Below are 19,948 nucleotides of genomic sequence, written 5' to 3' on the forward strand. Positions count from 1 at the left end.
GAAAAGAAAAATATGTTAATGGAACACATACACACACAGTTGGTTTTTTTCTGTTAATTAATGCAAAAAGCATTTCGATTGGAAATGCCTGGGGTTATAGATTTTGTTAAATAGGGCTCTTTAAAGTGTGATGTGGGAAACATTAGGGACACGTTTGGCTGGCAGGTATGGATACCAGAGTCTTCCACTAGATGGAAACTGAATTTTCTGTACCAGCCTAACCATACCAGAGTCCTCATTGGGTGTTTTAAGGAAACAGTAATGAACAGAGCTCTGAAGTTGGGGGTCTGAAGTGCCTCAGTGCTACTGGGTGAGCCGCAGCAATGATAATTGATATTCTGGGGTTTGCTGGTTTTGTTACAGAGCTACCGTGCACTCAAAATACTGCTATACTGGTATTAATATTTAAAAAAATGCCTTTATCCAGTATATTATATGTAATTTTATGCCCAGTGAAAGGTTTGGTAATAGTGTACCGTTTATCATTTCTGAGGTATTTTATGGCACTTAGCAAATTTAGGGGGAAAAGGTCTTGCATATGCTAACATATTTGAATATGGATACCTATAATTATATTCCATCACTTCTGTATCTCTATAAAATACATTAGCATTGTAAATGGAATAGGAAGCAAAGTCTGAGTTAAAAAACTTTTACACTCGGCTTTCTTTCTAAATTACCTTTCAAAGCAACAAATCCTCTGGCTATATATGGGAAACTAAGTATCCTAATTTTGCATATACAGTTATGTCATTTGAATATTTCCACATTGGAATGAAATCTTAAGGTTATAAAGGGCTGTTCTTTGAAAGTATCAGCTTGGCGCTGAGAAGCAGTGAAAGAAGGTACAGTGGGTATTGGGAAGTATTAGGAAAGGAATATATACTGAAAAAAAGGTTGTAACTTTGTGTTGTAACTTTGCATATCCGTGATCTGCCTGCACCTAGAATATCCACGTACATGTCCCCATCTCAGAGGAGAAAACCTTTTTTCTTATTAGGTCCCCAAGTGAATGTTCTTATTTCAAACAAGAATGTCTTATTCCAGGTTGAACTGGAACTGGACTAGATGAATTTGGAAAGAGGTGTTTTTACACCAGATCAACAGCACCTACACGAGGAGCAGCAGTATTGGCTTTTGTAGATAGGCTCTGGGGACCCCTCATCTGTAGTCTTTAAGAGTTGCATTGGAGCCTCTGATCATCTATAAATGGAAGAAGCAAAGACGGTGGTTTTGGAAAACCTTCATCTTCTGTATAAAACCTGGAATATGATAGATGGGTTCATTTATACAGGGGCTTGCTGCTGCAGACAGGTATTTGAAGCAGAGGTTTGCTGCTTTGCCAAGCGAGGCTCTGGCTCCTGCTCCACCGGGAGTGAGCGGGCTGACCACAGCCTGGCTGGCAGGGTTTGTGGAGAGCTATTTGTGTCCAAGGCCACTTTTGGGGGCTTATTTCCTCCTTGTACTCCAGGGAGTAGGTTTAATTTATGGCTGGGGAATGGCTATATGGTTGGAGGGGCGAGAAAGATCTCCAGCACCCAGGACTGTGAGCAAAGGATGGCAAAAGATGTGCCAGGTGGCAGAAATCCCATTTAACAGAGTTTTACTCAGACAAATATATCTACAGATCTGAAACTTAGAGAGGCAGCTTTCACTATCCAGACACTTCTTGACATCCCTAGGTATAATTCTAATTATAGAGCCTTTCAAATGTGTGCGGCAGAAGTGGATTAAGTTAAATAGTCTGCTCAAACTGCCGGAGGCTTCACAGCTAAGAAATGAATTTCTCTAGCTCTGATTTTATTATTGGGGTATGATTTTTTTTCCCCCGAGCTTATTGGAAATGTCATTTTATTATTACTATTTTCAAATGCATGGAGAGAAGTACTTCCTGACGTGTGAGTTTTCAGATTACCACTGCTGAGCAAAATGGTTATGGTTTTCTCTTATCTCTTCAGAAATTAATAGCAGATGGGACAAACTATCACTAAAAGAGACAGGCATTTTATTAATACCACAGTCTAGTTTCTAATGGCTAGTAAGCATTATAATACCAAAGAATTTCTTCCAGAGAAAACATCCTTCAGCCTACCAAGGCATTGAAACCTATTCTTGAAGTATGACAGCACAGTCAATTTCTTTGAACTTGTTTCTAAAGAGATGATATGCAACTATAAAAAATTTAGAGCTTTTTTTTTAACCTTTAATTATGAAGCCTATCTACATTGCCTTGTACACGCCCAGCTCATGATGAGAAATAAATCGCATCTAAATATCTACTAAATTAAAGTAAGCAATAGTTGCTAATAACTGTCAGGACCTAGAAGTGCTTTTCTACAGATGTCAGAGTATTAAGGAGTTTATGTTCTCACGCACGTTGTAAGTAATTAATGCAGTGAGATTTCTGCAGCCAAAGACAGCTGATTTCCCTCTGTCCTTTTTAGCTAACTAATTATTTTCCATTTTTAGCCAGCAGAATTAAGACCCATTAAAGGCTAAAATAACTGGTTAGCATTTCTGATTATATTTGGTGTGCAGGGAGATTTCTGTTTATTTCATTAGAGGTAGTGGCTTCTTAAGCTGCAACCAACAGTAAATTCTTTTTGTTACTAAATCCAGAGGAAGATGATACATATGATTAAAAGAGAGCAGGTTTGTAGTAGGAGCAAGGGTAGTCTGAATTAACTTTAATTTATAGACACTAACCTCTTGAGGTTTTGCCTATAGCCCAACACAGAAGATAGATTCTCCTAAAGGATGAATCTGAATTACTGGGGGACAGCACAATTTTATCCAAAAAAACAGGGAGCCTGGGTGGGTTAGACTCCCTCAACTACAGTGAATCCCCTTAGAAACTCCTTCTCCCTCCTCCCAGGGTTCAGACTTTTTCCTTAGTAATTTACAGTCTCCATCCCAAAAGCTGCTCCCAATGTCATCAGTCTAAATGAAAGGCTTTGAGGCCAGCAGAGCCAGAACTCAAGCCGGCAATCCCTGGGGCATGGCCCATGGCAGGGCGATGAGAGATGCCAGCAGACCATGAGGAGTGAAGAGAGGTGGACCAAGGACACCTGATGAAAACCCAGGTAGATGAGGGAAACAAAAAGAAGATCAGCCGACGGCACGCATTGGTGGCACGTGTTCCCAGGGAGCACCTTTCCCACCGGGGGGTGGGAAGACTCCCCAAATGCAGGTCCAGAGACTTGCATCTTGGTCCAGGACCATGGTGCCTGAGGCTAAGGATGCCCCAAGTGGAACTGCAGATCCCTTTGAAAATCAGTCAAACTTTCTTAATCAGCTTGTCCTGTGAAGCGTAGTGTTTGATCTGGAATAAGGGCGTTTGTGGGGGAGCATTTGAGTAACTGAGGTGTGGTCTGTGGGTGCCCGAGGTGGGGAGGGTCTAATAGCGTGACCAGAAGCATCTTCTCTGTGATGGTAAAGACTAGTTTATGAGAGCAAACATTTAAGTTCAGCTCTGTGCGTTTTTCCCAAGTAGTCAGGCTATTATTATTGTTGTTTACATTCATATAGCATCTAGTAGCCCAAGGAACTGCATTAAGTACCGCACAAACTCAGCGATGGCTCCGTTAATTCTCATGCAAGGCAAATCTCCTTTTGGGCTTGGTTCAATAGGCACAGAAGTGTCTGACTGACTTAATCAACATGAAAAATTTCGATTTAATTGCTGGGAGACCGCTCCATGAGTAGGGTTACCTGCATGATTGTGTTTGTGATTAAGAATTCTGTTTCTGTCTGGCAAAGCCGAACAAAATAGTTGGGTTTTTTTTGTCTTCCCTCTGTGGTACTTTGACAAACATGAGAAACACATCTTCAGTGGAGACTGTCTTCTTGCATAACAGAGGAAATGGAGCACCAGGGGTATTTTTTATCCCAAGCCCAACTTCCTGGATTTCAAGCACTCAGACCGTTTGCCCGTAAGCCCCTTTCTTTGCACTGACTCTACTGGAGGTGAGAAGACCTCACTGTGGTAATGAAAATGAGAATGACGGGGGCAATGTCTGAGGCAGAGAGAGAGGAGCCTCTTTGCACCCCCACCCTGAGATGAATCATTAGGCAGGCTGCTGAGCCTGCGCTTGGGGTGAGTAACTCTATTTCAGAGAAAAGACACGCTTTCCTCACCTGCCTCATCTGCAGCGTGGGGCCGTGTTATGAGCTGGTCTCTCCTGTTCAGAGGGGGTTGACTTGTTACATTGATGTTTTTATCAGGCCAGATTTTACACTGGAATAAAATCTCTCCTTGCAGCACTGGAGCCAACATTTTGGCACCCAAGGATGCTGCAGCTGAGAGCAGAGACATTGCAGATGTTGATATCTGCTGGCAGCTGGAGCAGACCTGCCACGACACGGGAAGCGTGAGCTGCAGTGTGGGTGGTGAGGGCAGGCGGGCAGCATCCCACCTCCATCGGCGGCGGTCTGCAAGTTACATTGCAGTGGTGCCTGGCACCCTCTGGTCCCACAGTGGATGAGGGTGTGCTGGAGGCAGGAGACAGACTTAGAAACTAGAGCCAGGCAGAACCCCCTGTTCCCGTACCACTTGGTGGGGGTGCTCAGCAAGCAGGCCGGGTGGAAGAAGTAGCAGGGAGGATGGGGGAGCTGGGGTCTGAGAGAGGAGGACTCTGTCCTCTCTGCAAAGTGTGCTGGCAGGTCCTGACTGAAGGTGCAGGAGTGCTGGGTTACACAGCACAGGCAAAATGAGCTTCATTTCTCTGCTGCAGTTGGTGACGCTGTCAGCTCCCTGGCATGACAGGTTACTGAGCCTCAGGGACATGAAATCCCATATCACCTCAGTTTTCACCTGCCCCCGTGTGTCTGAGCTCACACCTCTGCTATGGGGGCTTTTCCCTTGCTTTCCACTCAGGCTTGCAATTTTGCATTCTGGTCAAGCCATGCTACTCCTCAAGCTGCATTGGTGTCTGCTCCATTGCTGTTGCTCACTTGCCCATGTGTTCAGTTCTGCATCAGCCTGTGTTTTGGGGACTGTTTGCTCTCCCAGCTCCTCTGCCTGGTGAAGCATCATCCTCTCCTAACTTTTCTAACCTCAGTGTCTCCTGAGTTTCCTTCACTTCTCCTTATCTTCACATCTCATGGACTCCTGGAGCCCTGTCTGCTAAGAGCTGGCATATCCTCATTCATAGCTTCCTCAAGCTCCTGGTGGAAAAGAATGAGAGGTAAACCAACAAAAGCTGTCTCCTTTAGGAAATATCAAAGGACTAGCTCCTTTCCCATCTTTCTGCTTGGACTTACTCCTTTTTGTCTTTCTGACTTCTAGACAGCAAGATTGTTAGATGAAGGTCTGACCTTGGTAACAGAAGAAAGGCATCTTTTATCCACATCAAAAAGTGTTTTTTTGGTTAAGACATTATTTGGGTCATCTAATTTTTCTGAGCCTCCATCCTCATGAATAAAACAGGCACAGAAGGCAGGGGAAGGGTAGTCTCGGTTGTCTGTAGGTTGCTCAGGTGTCTTAATAATGTGGCCTTGTGAGAACCAAGTTATGCAATGGCTTTTAGGTGTGTTTCCAGTGTGTTTTAAGGATGTGCACTGCTCTCTCAGTGCTAAGCAATGGAGTTGGTCCAGCGTGTCTCTGCTCACGCTACCCTTGCAAATAAGCCAGGGTCTGTTTTCTGTCTCTGGAGCCAGTGCAGGGCATGGCTTGCACCCAGACAGCTGAAGTCTCTTGCAGGGTGCAATTCCCCTGCTGCCTTGACTGGGTGTTCTTGTCCAAGCGTGCTCTGGGGAGTGGTCCCTAGCACAAGCACAGGCAATGTCTGGGGCATGGCATGGGATGAGACTGTGCTAAGGCACCTGCTGGTGGTTAACCAGGGACCAGATGGCCCTGGGTTGTTCTTCAAACCCAAGTCCTGTGCATGCTTTAGCCTCCAGATTGGATGTCCTCTTTGGTTTTAGCCTGGGTCTTTATTATTCTACTTTTTTCTCCTCCTCTTTATGAGCTATCGTGTTTTAATTAACTGCTAATTCCTTGGGTTAGCCTCTGGCTATTTGGGGAGGGGGGTGGGGCAGAGAAGAGAATGGCTTGCTTCAGGGTTTTTTCTTGGTTGCATCTGTCTCCATTTATTCTCTTATTCTTCTAGGCTGACTGGAGGTAATGGCTCTTAGCATGCTTTATAAATCATTCCGCAGAGGACTTTGAGTGAGTGTTTTATTTAATAAGTATGGAGAAGTGGGCTTTTATGCTCGCAAAAGAGATGGCAAGTTCATTGTGATTTCCACTGAATTACTGTATTTGGGGTAGAAGAAGTAATAGAAGACTCAAAGGTATTGGTCTTACAGCAAGTTCCAATTGTATTACCTCCTCTATCACTTGCTACTTGATCCATAGGAGCATCAAAGTTATTTACGTTGAAAAACAGCACTTTGATTTAATAGCACATAGGCATAGGTACCTGGAAGGAATTTAAAAGCTCACTTTGAAGAGTTGTGCCAGTCTGAAAACCTGAACATTAATGCTCTTGAGCTTTGGAAAAAGGTGGGTCTGCAGCGACATCCAAATGCTGCAGCTCACCTCCATTTCCAGACCGTCAGAGCAAGTCCTGAGCACTGAGATTTCTTGCAGAGGGGAGAAAACAGGGTTCAGCTACAGGGATGTCAAAGAGAAATCTTTATTCAGGGTGCTGAAAACTGGTGTCCCAGCCCCTCGTCTCCTGGCTGCCTGGGATACCCACTTCTGTTATACAGGTTCTGAGTCCAGGCAGGGACCTCACCCTGGTTACCAGGTCTGTATTGGTTAGACTTTGCATTACCAAATGTAGCTTCTTTATAAAATGGTGAAGCCACTGCAGAAAGAGAAAGCACAATGCTGGAGTACAGCATTTTAAAACCAACTCAATATGAACCACTTACGGTCATGATGTGGATTTTGAATGATTGCTATGTGGGGATTGCATTGAACCTGCTTAATCCCATAAACGTCAGAAAAAGTGCTGCACATCCCAAGAAATGCTTCACTACGGTGTGCAAGTTCTTGGGTCTCAGCCACAGCTAGTCCAAGGAGCAACTAGGCTTTAGCACTGCTTGCACCCAGGTTAGCAATGAGAAAGAACAAGCTTCATAAGTCATAGGAAATGGTTTCTTTTCAGTCACGAAGGAGAGAAGGATGAACTCTGAAGACAGTTTGGCTTTAGGAATTGTGTGGCTGGGCCCAGCAGCCCCGAGCATGCTGAGCAGCTTCAGAGGAAAGTCTGTGAAGAAATGATGCCACGGATGCTTTGTGGTGTTTAACACATATATCTGCTTCATGATGTCTCTTCCGCAGGCAGTCATACCCATTTGGTTTTCAGTTTCAGTAGCTCTGTGTGACTTGTGTGGAGAGGTATAAAAGCCCTATCAAGAACAGACCTGTGCCTTTTTTCTTGTGAGAAATAACAAGAGAGCAGGTGGCCAAGCCAGCAGCTGTAACAGTGGCCACCCCCCTGGCTCCTTGATTTTCATCCTTGAAAGGATGGAAAATTGTTTTTCCAGGAGCAACATCCAGTGCTGTAAAAGCCAGGATATTCTGTGCCCTCCTCTGGCACTGGCATCCTCTCTTACAGGATAACTTACAGGTTTTGAGTAAAGACAGTAAAGACAGAAATTCATGGATTTTCCCCTTGAACGCTCATCTGCCCCAGAGTATCTCAAGAAATGAAATGCCCAACGATGCCTGAAATACTTCTGTGATGTGGGGTGCTTCATCACACTTCACAGATAACCATATTCACTCTTTTTGTTTGTTTGAAGGATGTGTGCTTGTGGTGTCTGTAATCGAACAGCTTGCACAGTGGCACAACAGTACAGTAAAGGCAGCCACGGAGAGACTGTGCAACTACATACCTGGTAAGTACCAAATAATACACTATATGTTATGTTGGTACTGCTGTATTTCTCTGTTAATTAAAAACTCACATGTGGAGTCTGAAAGACTTTATCTACTTCTCTTGCAGCATCTCAAATGAATGTAGCTGAAAGACAGCAAGGTGCTATCCGCAGGGAAGTCAGTGTCATGGCTCACTTTGCTTCAGAGCTGAGATTTTGTCCCAGAGTTAGAGTGAAGGGGGATGTATTAAGCCCACATACATGTGAGGACCAACACATGCAGACCTCTTCCCTCCCTGTTCCTCCGCTTTGTCTCTTTGTTAGCAGCTTAAGAATAGAGTCGCTGTATGGCCCAGCCACTCCTGTTTCTTGTTGATACAGGGTTTTATAGCAACTGTGAAGATGAAAACATTTTCAGCGGGTATAGGAAGCCACTGTTGTAGAATCTCAAAAATGAGATGAGGTTGACAGGTGTAAGATGTGAGCATTTGGTCTGCACAGAAAAACTATTGAAATGTAACTGATGATACAAATTTCAAAAGCAATAGCTAATCCATGTGAATATATGTAGACTCCCCTTTTTCTGCCCCTTATTTTATCTGCCCAAAGGACCTTAGCTGTCCGAATACACAGCCCTAAATAGAGAACAGTTTGAATGCCAGAGTAGCTTTGTGCCTCACAGACCAATCCTATAACTATTTAACTAGATCTCACATATCTTTTTAATGCTATGAATGTAAAAGGATGGCTTAGGATTCTTCATTAAAGTCATTTTTATAGGACTTCACAAATTGTATCTCTGAGAAACCATCTTGCTTTGTAACCCTAGTTTCACAGAAGATGTGTGTAGAATATTAATTCCCTCCTTTCCAAGAGAGAATCTCCTGATGCAGGATAGGGCAGGGAGGTAATTGCTGGGATTCATTCATTGATAGAATGATGCTTATCTGATTTCTATTCCATAAGTCATATCCTCAGTGTTTTAAATTACAGGCACATAACCATGAAGTTACAATTAGAAGCACTGATCCTGCTATTAAAATACAGTCGTCTTCTTTAAAATATGACATGCTAGCTCTATGTTCATGATTCACCTGGTGGACCTTGTTCTGCTGACGTGTCAAGATATTTCTTTTCAGCTGCCATTCTTTACACATATAAAATCCTATTATCCCTTTAGTTAAATCTGTATAATCCAGTTACCTTCTATGAGATGCATGGATACACCCAATAGAAAAGAACTGACCCTGAACTTGAAAGGAATGAAAAATCCTATGGATTGTGTGGGAGTTACAGTGTAACCCAATTTATCCTGTCCCAGGAGGTGTAGGCTTCCTCTTGCTGCTTGGAACAATAGGAAAGTTTTGGATGCTTACAAGGAGCAAACCTACCAAAACAGGACATGCCATTTCACCTGAAGGAACAATTTCATTATTGTTACATGATTGCAAGAACTGATTGGAAGAATAACAGTGACAAATTAATAGCAATGGGGCTTTTCCTAGGGCCAAAAAAGGAATAAGAACTCACGTGGGATTTTCAAGGGCCTCCTGTAATTTCAATTGCAATCAATTTGGGGCTGGATCAAGCCTTTGGTAAAGTTATATGATGTTCAAGAACAAAAACAATGTTTGGAGGAAAAGAGAGAGAAAAGTTCAGTACCCATCAATCCCACTCAATCCCATAGGCTGTGTAGAAAACACAATCATATCCTTTTTATATGGAAATATTTGCAATGTGTGTGATTCAGGCAACATGGCCAATAAACCTGTGAAAATAAGAACAGTAACACCATGAGTGAAGGAGGTTCTTGAGAAGACAGAAAGGCCATGTTTGGGGGAATGGGCAGTATTTACAGTGTAAGAGATGCTGTTAGCAAGAATGTATGTTTACCTGGATACTGGCTGTCTGCCTGATGAAACAGAGGTGTCTGATATCTGAAATGTGCTTTGAGACCATCTGCCTCCGGCATTGCCTCTGAGTCACGCATTGCTTCTGTGGTGGCCACTGCTGTGTAAACACCTTAGAGCTCAAGTGGAAATGGCAACATGATTAATAACATCTTTCTTGCAAATATTTATTCTCTGGGATTCAGCCAGAATTTGTGTTTCTCAGACTGTGAAGCTATAGAGGGAAACCTTCCAGACTTTTATCACTTAAGAACAGGACAGTTAGGGGGATCTTTTATCTGAAGCAGGGCAAAAGCAAGCATACTTTAGATTTTCTCTAAATTTTCCACCTTTTAGTTTGGTTTAAGCTCTTCCCTTGCCCCTGAACACTCAAAGTTATTAATCATTTTCTCTCTCTCTCCCCGGCTCCTTTCTGACTTGCACAGCTTCTTCCTGACAGAGCTGTCTCTCTGCAATATCCTCTCGTTGTGTGTGTTAGCAGAGCCAAAGGTTTGTGACCACATGAATGCAGGCTGGCTTAAGGGAGACTCCTGTAACCACTGCCCGTGGCTTGGGTTTGTTTTGCTGGAAACCAAAGCCTGAATGGCATCTGTATCTTCCAAGAGGGCTCTATGGGCTCAATGATAATATTATGTTATTGCTGTTCTTCTTACCACCCATCATTTTTTACACCATAGGATAATTACATGTCAGGCTTCCTATATGCATAAGGAAATCAGTGCCTGGAAATCAGCGTGACCAGCAGACCCCACCATCAGCTCCCCAGAGCTGACAGCCAGCCAAACCCACCACTCCTCACAGCCACCAGTACAGGTTACAGCAGCCAGCTGGCTCCTTCAGGGCCAGAAACGTTATGGAAACCAGCTGGTTTGGGAAGCTCTTATGGAGACCATGGCCTGCGATGCACTGGGGACACACTGGGGAAGCCAGCCACCTTCTCCCGCGGGCTACTACAGGGAGCCAGGTGCCCTGCTGGCAAGCTTCATCAGACGGTGTTTTAATCAGCAGTGATACCAAATGCAGGGTTATTGATGTCTGCAATGTCTTTCCTTTTAGGTGAACAAGAATAAAATCTAATTCTAGCCAGGAGACCAATTTTTAACTTGCAGATTGCTTCTAAAGAGCCAATAGAGAGAAGTTATGTGGCAAAGGAGGCAAAGAAATGAAGCTAATAATTTGATTGAAATGAAACACCTGGCATAGGATAAGAAAAATCAGCTATCCTAATTACAGAAGCTGCCTGCAACACCCTATGAGTAGGAGGGTGTTGGGGAAATTGTCTTTTCATTCCCTGCTATGTCTTTCTGGTCCCAGTCCTCCTTTCTTGGGTGCAGGTTGCCAGCCAGGTTGCCTGTAGTCCTGGCAGGAGAGCAGCTGTGGGAGTGAGTGCACACCCAGGCCCACTGATGGGGTCAGAGCTGTGAGGTTTTGTGCCCTCCCCAAAACAAAACTACCCACCTTGCATGCACCAGATCCCTGGCTCCGGGCATGTGCAGCCTGATACTGGTTAAAATTGAATATTCAGCCCAAAGTTGGAAGGGAGAGGTTGCTTTGGGGGTTTCTAAGGCTTTTCTTGGGGAAAGATGAGGACGCTGTATGTTTTCTTCCCCAAGTACAGATAGCTATCTGTCCGAGTAATAGAGATGCAAGAGAAAACAACATCTCGGGAATCTCAGAAGCTGCAAGTTTGTCGTCACTGTGCTTGTATGAGCCTGCCTCTTCACGACTTTTCCCACCACCACCCCTGCCAAAACAAGACCTGACACCTCCTTTGCAGGACACGTGCATGGTTAACCAGCTCTCATGTGTTCAGGCCAAGAAACAGTCAATTTTCCTTTGTGGGAACAATCAGACCAATGTTACCACCATGCCCTACCTGTATTCAATCTCTCCCACAAGTGTCTTTGCTCGGGTGCAGGAAGTGCTTTTTTTTACAACAGTACCTTAAAGAAATCTCTGATGAGCTGTCTTATGGCAGGCATACTTTACCCAGATTAAAGAAAGCCACCTGAGCTGTCATCCCAAAAAGTCACATGGCTACAGGCTGTGAAAAGAAGCCAGATGAAAAATGTCAAATATTTGTTTGAATGCAGTTACTCTTGCACAGCTCCTGCTCTACACAAAACATACTCTTTTAATTCTCACAAACCCCTAGAAGCTCCAAGGCAGCTCTAGCAGTAGCATCAAGCCCTACATCACCTTCTGCGCTTTGAGTTATGTATTTGTTTTCTTTCTTCTTGCAAGCCTACTGAGCTGTTTGTTTAAACTGCTTAGAAGATGCTACGGCATGCATGTTTTGACTTTTCCATGATGCCATGCTCAGAACATTTAGAAAATACTAGTTATCCTTTTTAGCCTTTACCATGTGGCTTGTCTAAAGCCAAAGAAGGGCTTTAGGCAAGGTTAGAAGTTCAGGTTTTCCCATTTTCTGGTGCCGTGCTGAGGTCGGAGATTCACACACCTTCCCCTAAGGTAAAGATAAAGCAGCATTCACCTTAATGAACAACTCCTGCTGTATTTTGACTGTTACAAATCTAGTTTCACTGTGCTCAATTACTTTATAAAAATTATGTTTCCTAGAAACACTGCAAGGTTTCTGTTATGTACTTGCTGAACTTTACGGACCGCACATAGCTGAACTGTAAGTATTGCTGCATCCTCTCAGATCTTTGCTTACTTTGTTCTTGACATGTACAGATGTGCTGTCGAAGTGTAGGGGTTTCGTTCTTAAAATCACGGTGTTATTATTAAAGCAGAGATTGCTTGAGAGTGATTCTGGTTTGGCATTTGGCACAGCTATTCCTGAGTGAATAAACACAGACTGTCACTGGTAACCATTTTCATACTCCATTTGAATCTCAGATCAGGCCCATCTGATGTAATTACCTTTTGAAATTCGGCTTGTTTGGCTGAGGCAGGAATTTGAATAACCCGTGTGTGTGTGCACAGGTTCTACAGAGTCACACTACTGTAATGCTTGGCTCTTACTTTCCCTTACCCTTAATGTACCTTACCCCTACATCCTCTCAGCCCCGACCTTGATGCACACTCTTGGGGAAGCCTCCTAAGTAATGAAATTGAAAAAATAAAATGTAGGTCATTTTATTCCTCTTTGAAAGTTCTTAGTTTAATTAACAGAGCTTTTGCTAGACCTTCTTCCTCTCTAGGGTTTTTATTTTTATTTTTAAAACTAGCCAAGGGACTGCAAAGTGCTTACAGGACTAAGAAGTGGTATAATCAAACGTTTTAATTTAATTCCTGATTAGACCAGAGGTGTGTCCCAAAAAGAAAGAAACAATGCTAACGCTTGTGCTTGGTGATTAAAGGTTAAGGATCTTTGAAGGATTTCTGGCTATTTTCTTGAGTTAATGATTGAACATTCATATGTGCCAAATTGCATATCCGTTAACTTTAACCTTTAAATCTTTGTCAGACTTACGATTGATTAAAAAACAGTCATAATGTATTTGATTCAGGTGCTGCATATAAAGCACGGTGCTTTTTCATAATCCTGGGATCCAATTTTAAACACTGAGTAGGATGCTGTGGCAGAAAATCGTTAGGACCCAACACTGTATAAGCAGCAATTATGGGCCACGGTGAAGCGAGCTAAGGTTATTGTTTGGTGTTGGGGAGATTTAGCTTCCCATGGAAATACCTTCTACTTTCAAGCACTCAGAAGAACATAACAGTCTTTGTTTATGCACCGTTTCCTTCAGCATAGACAAGGAAATGAATGCCGATGTGGTCTGCCATTCCTTGAGGCTGTGTAAACCGGATCCAGGACAACCACTTTGTCATCTCTACCCTCCTCCAAAGGTGAGTTGGTTTTCCGCTTTTTTCAAAGCTACTGATTGTGGAAGGTCTTGTAAGCTGCAACTGAACAGTACAGAGGCTTCCAGAACACATGCATTGTCTGGGAAATAAACGTCAACATTGTGAGTTTGGACACTTTTAGAAAATGTCCGTTTGAATGAATGGTACATAACACGTTAGCTGTGTGGACCATCAACAACATGGTTGTTGAAAAGTGGGAATTAAAGGGCCAAAGTCTCTCGTACCAGCCTGAGTCAGAGAAGAAGAGCAGGGCAAATAAAATCTTATTTTCTCCAGACTTTATTGTTAAGCAGTACAATAGCCCCAAACCAGATACTCAGCTGAGGTTCTTCGATACCACTGCGTTACCATGGCGTGACAAGTTAGACCTACGTTGCTTGATCTGCTGTAGCAGCCTGTGTAGGCACCAGTTACCCGATGCAAATGCAGGGCTATTTGACTTGGATTAGTCTCCAGTGCAAGAAGCTTAAGCTAACGTGCAGAATCTTTTGCCACAGGCTGGAAACATTTATTTACCACTGCTTTTTTGATGTACGGTTATTTGTCAGGCCACAGTAACTTGATTGCATGCCCTAGACCTTTGCTACTCAGACACATACATATCTGTGTAGGTGTCTAGTTTGTTTGGGGATTATTTTGGTTGTGGAATTTTGGTTTGTTTTTTACAAGTCATCATGCAGCCCCGGTCACACTAAAACCTGTGAGTGATGGTGGTTGTTTGGCAGTGTCGAAAAGCCAGTGATTCACTTGGCATCTATTTTTGTAAACCTTTTTCCCTGCATCTTGATGGATAAAGACATGTTCAATTTCTATAGGTTTGCATAAGAGGTTTTACACAGGGCCTCATTCAACAGCTATTGAAATCAGTCGAAGCCTTTTTATGGGCTTCGGTGGGCTGTACTTCATCTCCAAGATAGATTTAGTTCTGCTGATATTAAGACCTGGAGAAACACTTTTCTTCCAAGAATGGCAGTAACATTTGTTTTATAGCAGGTGTGTGTTCTATATGACTAGTATGCTCCATGCTATGCCAGCATAGATATATGGGTGTGCAACCAGGCAAGGGCGAAAGAAGAAGAGTGCAGGCAGCAGAGAGGGCCCACACTAACTTAACTCCACCAGGATGTTGCCCAAACTTCATCAGATGGGTTGCTTCAGGAATCCTGCATCTGAACTGGTAAAACAGTTCATGGGTCTTTCCACCCTTTGCCAAGGTACATCAGAGCTACCCTACTGCAAGCTCTCCCGGAATAATTGCCAGGTCTTTACTCACCCTGCAAACATTCATGAGTCTCCAGCACTTTCTGCCCTGGTGACTGCATGGTTTTTCCCTCCCCTGCAGAGCAGCAAAGACCCTGTCTATAACTGTGGGGCCTTTTTTTTTTTTTTTTAAAAAAATATTGTTATTTAAATGAGGAATCCTGAAGGTAAAGGTACAACAAAGGCTGGCAGGTCTCCCCAGCCCCCAGTGTCACAGGTCACCCAGGAGGACAGCAGAAGCTGTAGCAATAGCAGCTGCACATACACCACACTGCCAGCCTGGGAATTAGATTTTCATATGGACTCACTTGGTTGTGGGGGGGAGTAAAGAGAAGTAGACACCAAGCTGCACCCTGACTTCTCCTGGTAGCAGAAGTACAAGGTGCTTCTTGAAGTAAAAGAGGATGCAGGCAACAAACTGCAGAGAGGGATGGACTCTCCGTGGCTGCACAGTGAGCTGGGCTAACAAGTCTGGAAAGCAGAGCTGTTTAAATTGAGCTGGCTCCTGTGCAGAAATTAGAAGATCTATGATGAAACGCTTGGCCTATCAGCCAGAGGGGACAAGATGCCACTCGTGGGGCTGCTGTCAAATCTTTTGGTAGCTCTTCCCGTCTCTCAGAGCAGGTGAGGGACCAAGCTGTTGATTCCTTCCACCTCCAGCAGCAGCTCCAGTGGCTGCGCTTTCTGCAAGGAAAACAACTGAAGACGGTGGTTTTCCCTTTTGTTTTTTTAAACTCAATTTGGATTCATATGCATGACCTGGAGACTGTCCATCTGAGTGACTGGCTCAACCAAATCCTCTCCCTTCCAAGTAGTAGTTAAATCCCTTTCCGTCAAGGTGTGTTTCTTGCCAGGAGTAAGGGAACTCTACCAAGAAAATGATTTTTCTGCCCTGACTGTGCCCTTCTTTATAGCTTGTCTGGTGCCCAGAGGCAGCATGAGGAGGCTGAGGGAAATGGGAGAAGAAGAGCTGTGCTTAGAGTTATGCTCAAGTGGTTGATAAATTGTCGACAGTAACTCTGTGACAAGTCAGCCTGAGTAAAGATGAATTATGGGTGAAAAAATTAATAGACAATCAGAGACAAAAATGCATAAAATGCAGTTTACCTCACATTTGCTTCTTTGGTTTGTAATTTGATTGATCACTTCAGTTATATGAACCTGCAAATGTTGGCGCAGTCCCCTGCCAAGTGTTTGAACAAGACTTTAATACTAATGACTGTTTTGTTCAACTCTATTGATTTTCAGGTACTTTGTTTATTCATTTAGAATTCTGGAGGCCCGTTTTCCCAGAATTAGTATCATATTTGTACTGGCAGAGGGAGTAAAATAAATATAGAGTTACATGCCCTTAGAAGGCATTATAACGTTCAGGTTTTAATTGCCTTTGAGATAGTAAATATCAGTGTGTAGCTGCTTTCTCAGTCTATAGTTTATTTTGTTCTGTTTCTGTGATGTTGTTCTAGTGAGATCATTTCTTGAGGAAGAAGGAGCCCCTCCTTCAGAGGCCTTGCAAACTATCTACATAATGGAGACGCTGCAAGCCGAGTAAATGATACGTGCATTATATTACATACTTCCCTGGTCTCTGACAAATTAGCCCAAATTAATTTTTTTTTGCCAACCTGCCTGGAGCCATTAGCACTCCGCAATTATTCTAGGAGACTTGTCTCTAATTATGAATAAAAAATATTGCTCCGTTCGCACAGAGCACAAATGCTTCCAGTGCGGAGCTGGAGGAGGAGAGCACCTAACCGGGGTGAGGGCAGCCCCGTTGCGGCGGGTCCCTGGGGGCTTGGGCAAGGCAGGCTGCCCTGCGCGTGGGCAGTTTCAGGAGCAGACCCCTGACGTTGGTGGGTAAGAGTGGAAGGGGCACTCCTGGATCACCAGAAGGGCTGTACGAGCAGATGTCACTCGTAATGGGGTCCTGTGAGTCCCAAGTTGCCACCAGTGGCCTGTAGAGCAGAACCTGGGCCAGGGCTGCAAACGCAGGGAGATGCACATGTGTAGGCTCTCCCACCGCATGTTTCTTGCCCAGTGAGAGATTCTCCTCTACCTTTGGTCTGAGGGTAGCAACCTTGGGAGTCCTTCAAGTCAGGAAGCAAAATAATACTGCTCATTGGAAGTGTAGGCTTACCACAGGGAGCTGAAAACTGGGCAGTTTGTAAAGCTGTTGTGATACGCCTTGTGGTTTAAGCTGCATCAACAGCAAATACTCTAACATTGGCTTCAGCACTGCTCCAGAACAGTGACAGTGGGTACAGGTATCCAAGCTGGCTGGTTTAGGATGACTAGATGTTTTTTCAAAAAAGTTTATTAGCTCACATGGTAGAGGGCTTTCTGCACAAGGTCCTGTGATACCTTTCTCTAGCAAGTGGAAAGGGCTGAAATAGGGTGAGGTGTTTTAGGCACTGCCTACCAAGTTCCCCTTCTGGCCCCAGGAGCAAGCAGGTTTGCAGGAGATTATTCTCAGCCTGTCTGCAGATTGTTTTAAGCCAGCTGGCCTGTTCAGTTAAATGGCAGTACTTTAATTGATTTTGTTGGGGCCAGAGTAATGGCTTGACTTCACCGCTGGAGTCCTGCTGCTGGCAGTCTCTTAAACGGTCTGTGTTGGAAGGAACTTGTACTTCTCTTTCTGCCTTTCAGAGTGCCTCTTCTGCTCCCCATCACTTTTCTGCACCGGATTGTTAAAGACCTTGTGGCTGCAGATTTTAACTTAAGCTCCAGTAGCAGGATTTTGCTGGGAGTCATCTTACATCAGCAAAAATATACATATTTATGCTAATGACATTTTATCTTATCAAAATAAGCTTCATTGCCACAAGCACTCAAGCTGGTTCATGTCGCCTCCATCAGGTCTTTCACTGCCTTTGTAGAAAGCAAAAGCCACATCCCTCACGGACATTACTGTGGCCAGCCTGTTCTTTGACAGAGTAGGAACCAACCATGTCTGATTGGAAAGAAGAAACCCTTTGAGGTTTCATAAAATATAAATACACTCACTGTTCTCTCTCATCGCTCTCTCTCTTTCAGTGAAGATGCGAACTGCTTCCCGGGAGGTGAGGCAGAGCTGGGCTGTGGGGTGGGAGTGCTGCTGCATTCCTGGTGAGAGCACGCTGCCAGCCCAAGGCAGACCTTGTGGCTGAGACCCGTTTCCTTCTTTTGAGACCACAGGCTGCAAAGCAAGAATCTGGGAGGCAGGCTAGGTCCTGGGGAGGAAGGTGCCCTCCTGTTAGCCTTTCTTTTTGGAAATAGGTAAATCTACTGAAATGTGAGTTGTTTCTGCTGCAGTCAGAACTGAGCGCTGAAGAGATGAGTGATAGCAGAAAGCACAGTCTGAGCCACTAGTTCTTCCTTTTTCACTTGTTTCCCACCATTTCCCCTGCTCCTCTTCATTGGCACAAAAAAAAAAGAAAGAAAAAAAAACCAAACCAAAAAAGCAAACAACCCCAAAAGCCAAACCACACAACCCCAAGCTTCCATCAAATAAACCCAAAGAAAACAGGGTGCCATGGGGGTTGCAGGTTGCTGTGTGCAGCTGTGTCATACCAATGCAGATGCTGCCCCAGGCATGACCTCTGAAAACAAGTCTCAGAGGTGACCAGTGGTCATGATGATGATGGCAAGGATGTCCTCATGATGTGAGGACAAGGAAGCATTGCTCATGGATGCTGACTGTGTTTTGCAGAGGTAAGGTAGAAAAAGTAAACCAAAATGTTGAATCCAGAACACAGAGTCCAAGTCCAAAAGAAACAAGTGGCACAAAATGAGCAGAATGAGGAGAAGTCAGAGACTTGCCCTTTGAGGAAAAGGGACCGAGTCAGCCTTTGTGTGTTTTAGATCTGGGCTTGCAGGGAAGGTCAGTATTTTGCATCCAGACACATATCATTTGGTCCGGCTGTCCCATCTGCAGATTGAAAAGTGGGAGTCGTTGGACAAATGTGTTTTACTAGTGGTGTTTATCAAGCTTTGCAGTGTTTTGGTACCTTGTTATGCATATTCCTAGTAAAATGATGATGAAAATGAGTTAGAAGGGAAAGCTGGGAGTGTTTTGTAAATATCCGCTCTCCTGGGAAGGAGCTGGCTAACAAGGGTGATAAATGAGAACTGGAATTGGTTTGTGTGTTTGTTTATGATGAGAAATAGGTCTGTTTGCAAAAAATTAATTACTGGTAATACACGGGCTCTGTGGAAAGCATTGAAAGAAGGCAGTGAATGAAATCCCAGTGATCCCCCTGCCCCATCCATGATGTGGGTATCTGGTGTACACTGGGTGGCAGGCCTATGCCCATTTGGGCAGGTGGGGCTGGCTGCTCCCCATGACCTCCGCACACCCTCCGGCAGCAGCTGTGAGTTTGTTCATCAGCTGCTGGAGCCTAGGGAGCCCCTTCCTCAGCAGCGGAGGAAGCAGAGGAGCTGTAAGAAAGAGAGGAGGCTGCTTCCTTAGCTGAGTTACAGCAAGAGAGGTTGTGTGAGCTGCATGGCCTTTGGTGGCAGGTTTGTCATGCTGGTGTCAACCAGGGATTACAGGTGATCCATGAAACTGAGTGTTTACTCCTGGATGGGTGTTTCAGCTTTACAGCTGACCCTGAAGTCCTGGATGAAATAACTTTTGCAGCAGGAGAAGATCTCATCCTAAGCATTTCAGAGAGAGCATTATCTGCAGGCAGGGGGCATTCAGCCTTTCCCCCCTTGCTTTCTGCTTTCTGTGCGCAATATTGCTGTAGCTGCCCAGTGTGCATTTCTCTTGCTCTGCTGCTGAGAACAAGAGTCTCTCCTCCCCTGCCCAGCAGAAAGGGATTGATAAATCCTACTTCTCTAGAATTTTTTCATCTATCATACTCAATTCTAAGCCACTTTCTTCAGCTGTCTCCCAAGTTATTTTATTGCAGAAACTACAGCAGCTGGTAATGTACAACATGACTGTAGTAAATGCAATGTTTGGGGGTTGGAGGAAGCAGTTGCCCAGGGAGAGGAAACCAGGAAACTGTCTTGGCTCATTCCTAGCATCTCTCATCTATTGGTGACGTACCCAGAATTTTATAATACTATAGACACGATGAATTAACCAGATATTAAGCACATGTATTAATGTGACACATATATTAAAA

The 19,948-nt window shown here is 44.1% G+C and overlaps 1 protein-coding gene across 2 annotated transcripts in view; it reads left to right on the forward strand.

Annotated features, from left to right (window-relative positions):
- The window catches only part of AOAH (acyloxyacyl hydrolase), an 84,361-nt gene that overhangs the window by 7,471 nt on the left and 56,942 nt on the right, over positions 1–19,948 (forward strand). For both annotated transcript variants that reach the window (XM_040590200.1, XM_040590199.1), the window contains exons 3-5: positions 7,756–7,851; positions 12,321–12,381; positions 13,460–13,559. In XM_040590200.1, coding sequence (XP_040446134.1) covers positions 7,756–7,851; positions 12,321–12,381; positions 13,460–13,559 — 257 coding nt within the window. The remainder of the gene's footprint in view (positions 1–7,755; positions 7,852–12,320; positions 12,382–13,459; positions 13,560–19,948) is intronic.

The sequence above is a fragment of the Falco naumanni genome, chromosome 4 (assembly GCF_017639655.2).
Source record: "Falco naumanni isolate bFalNau1 chromosome 4, bFalNau1.pat, whole genome shotgun sequence".
NCBI lineage: Eukaryota > Metazoa > Chordata > Aves > Falconiformes > Falconidae > Falco > Falco naumanni.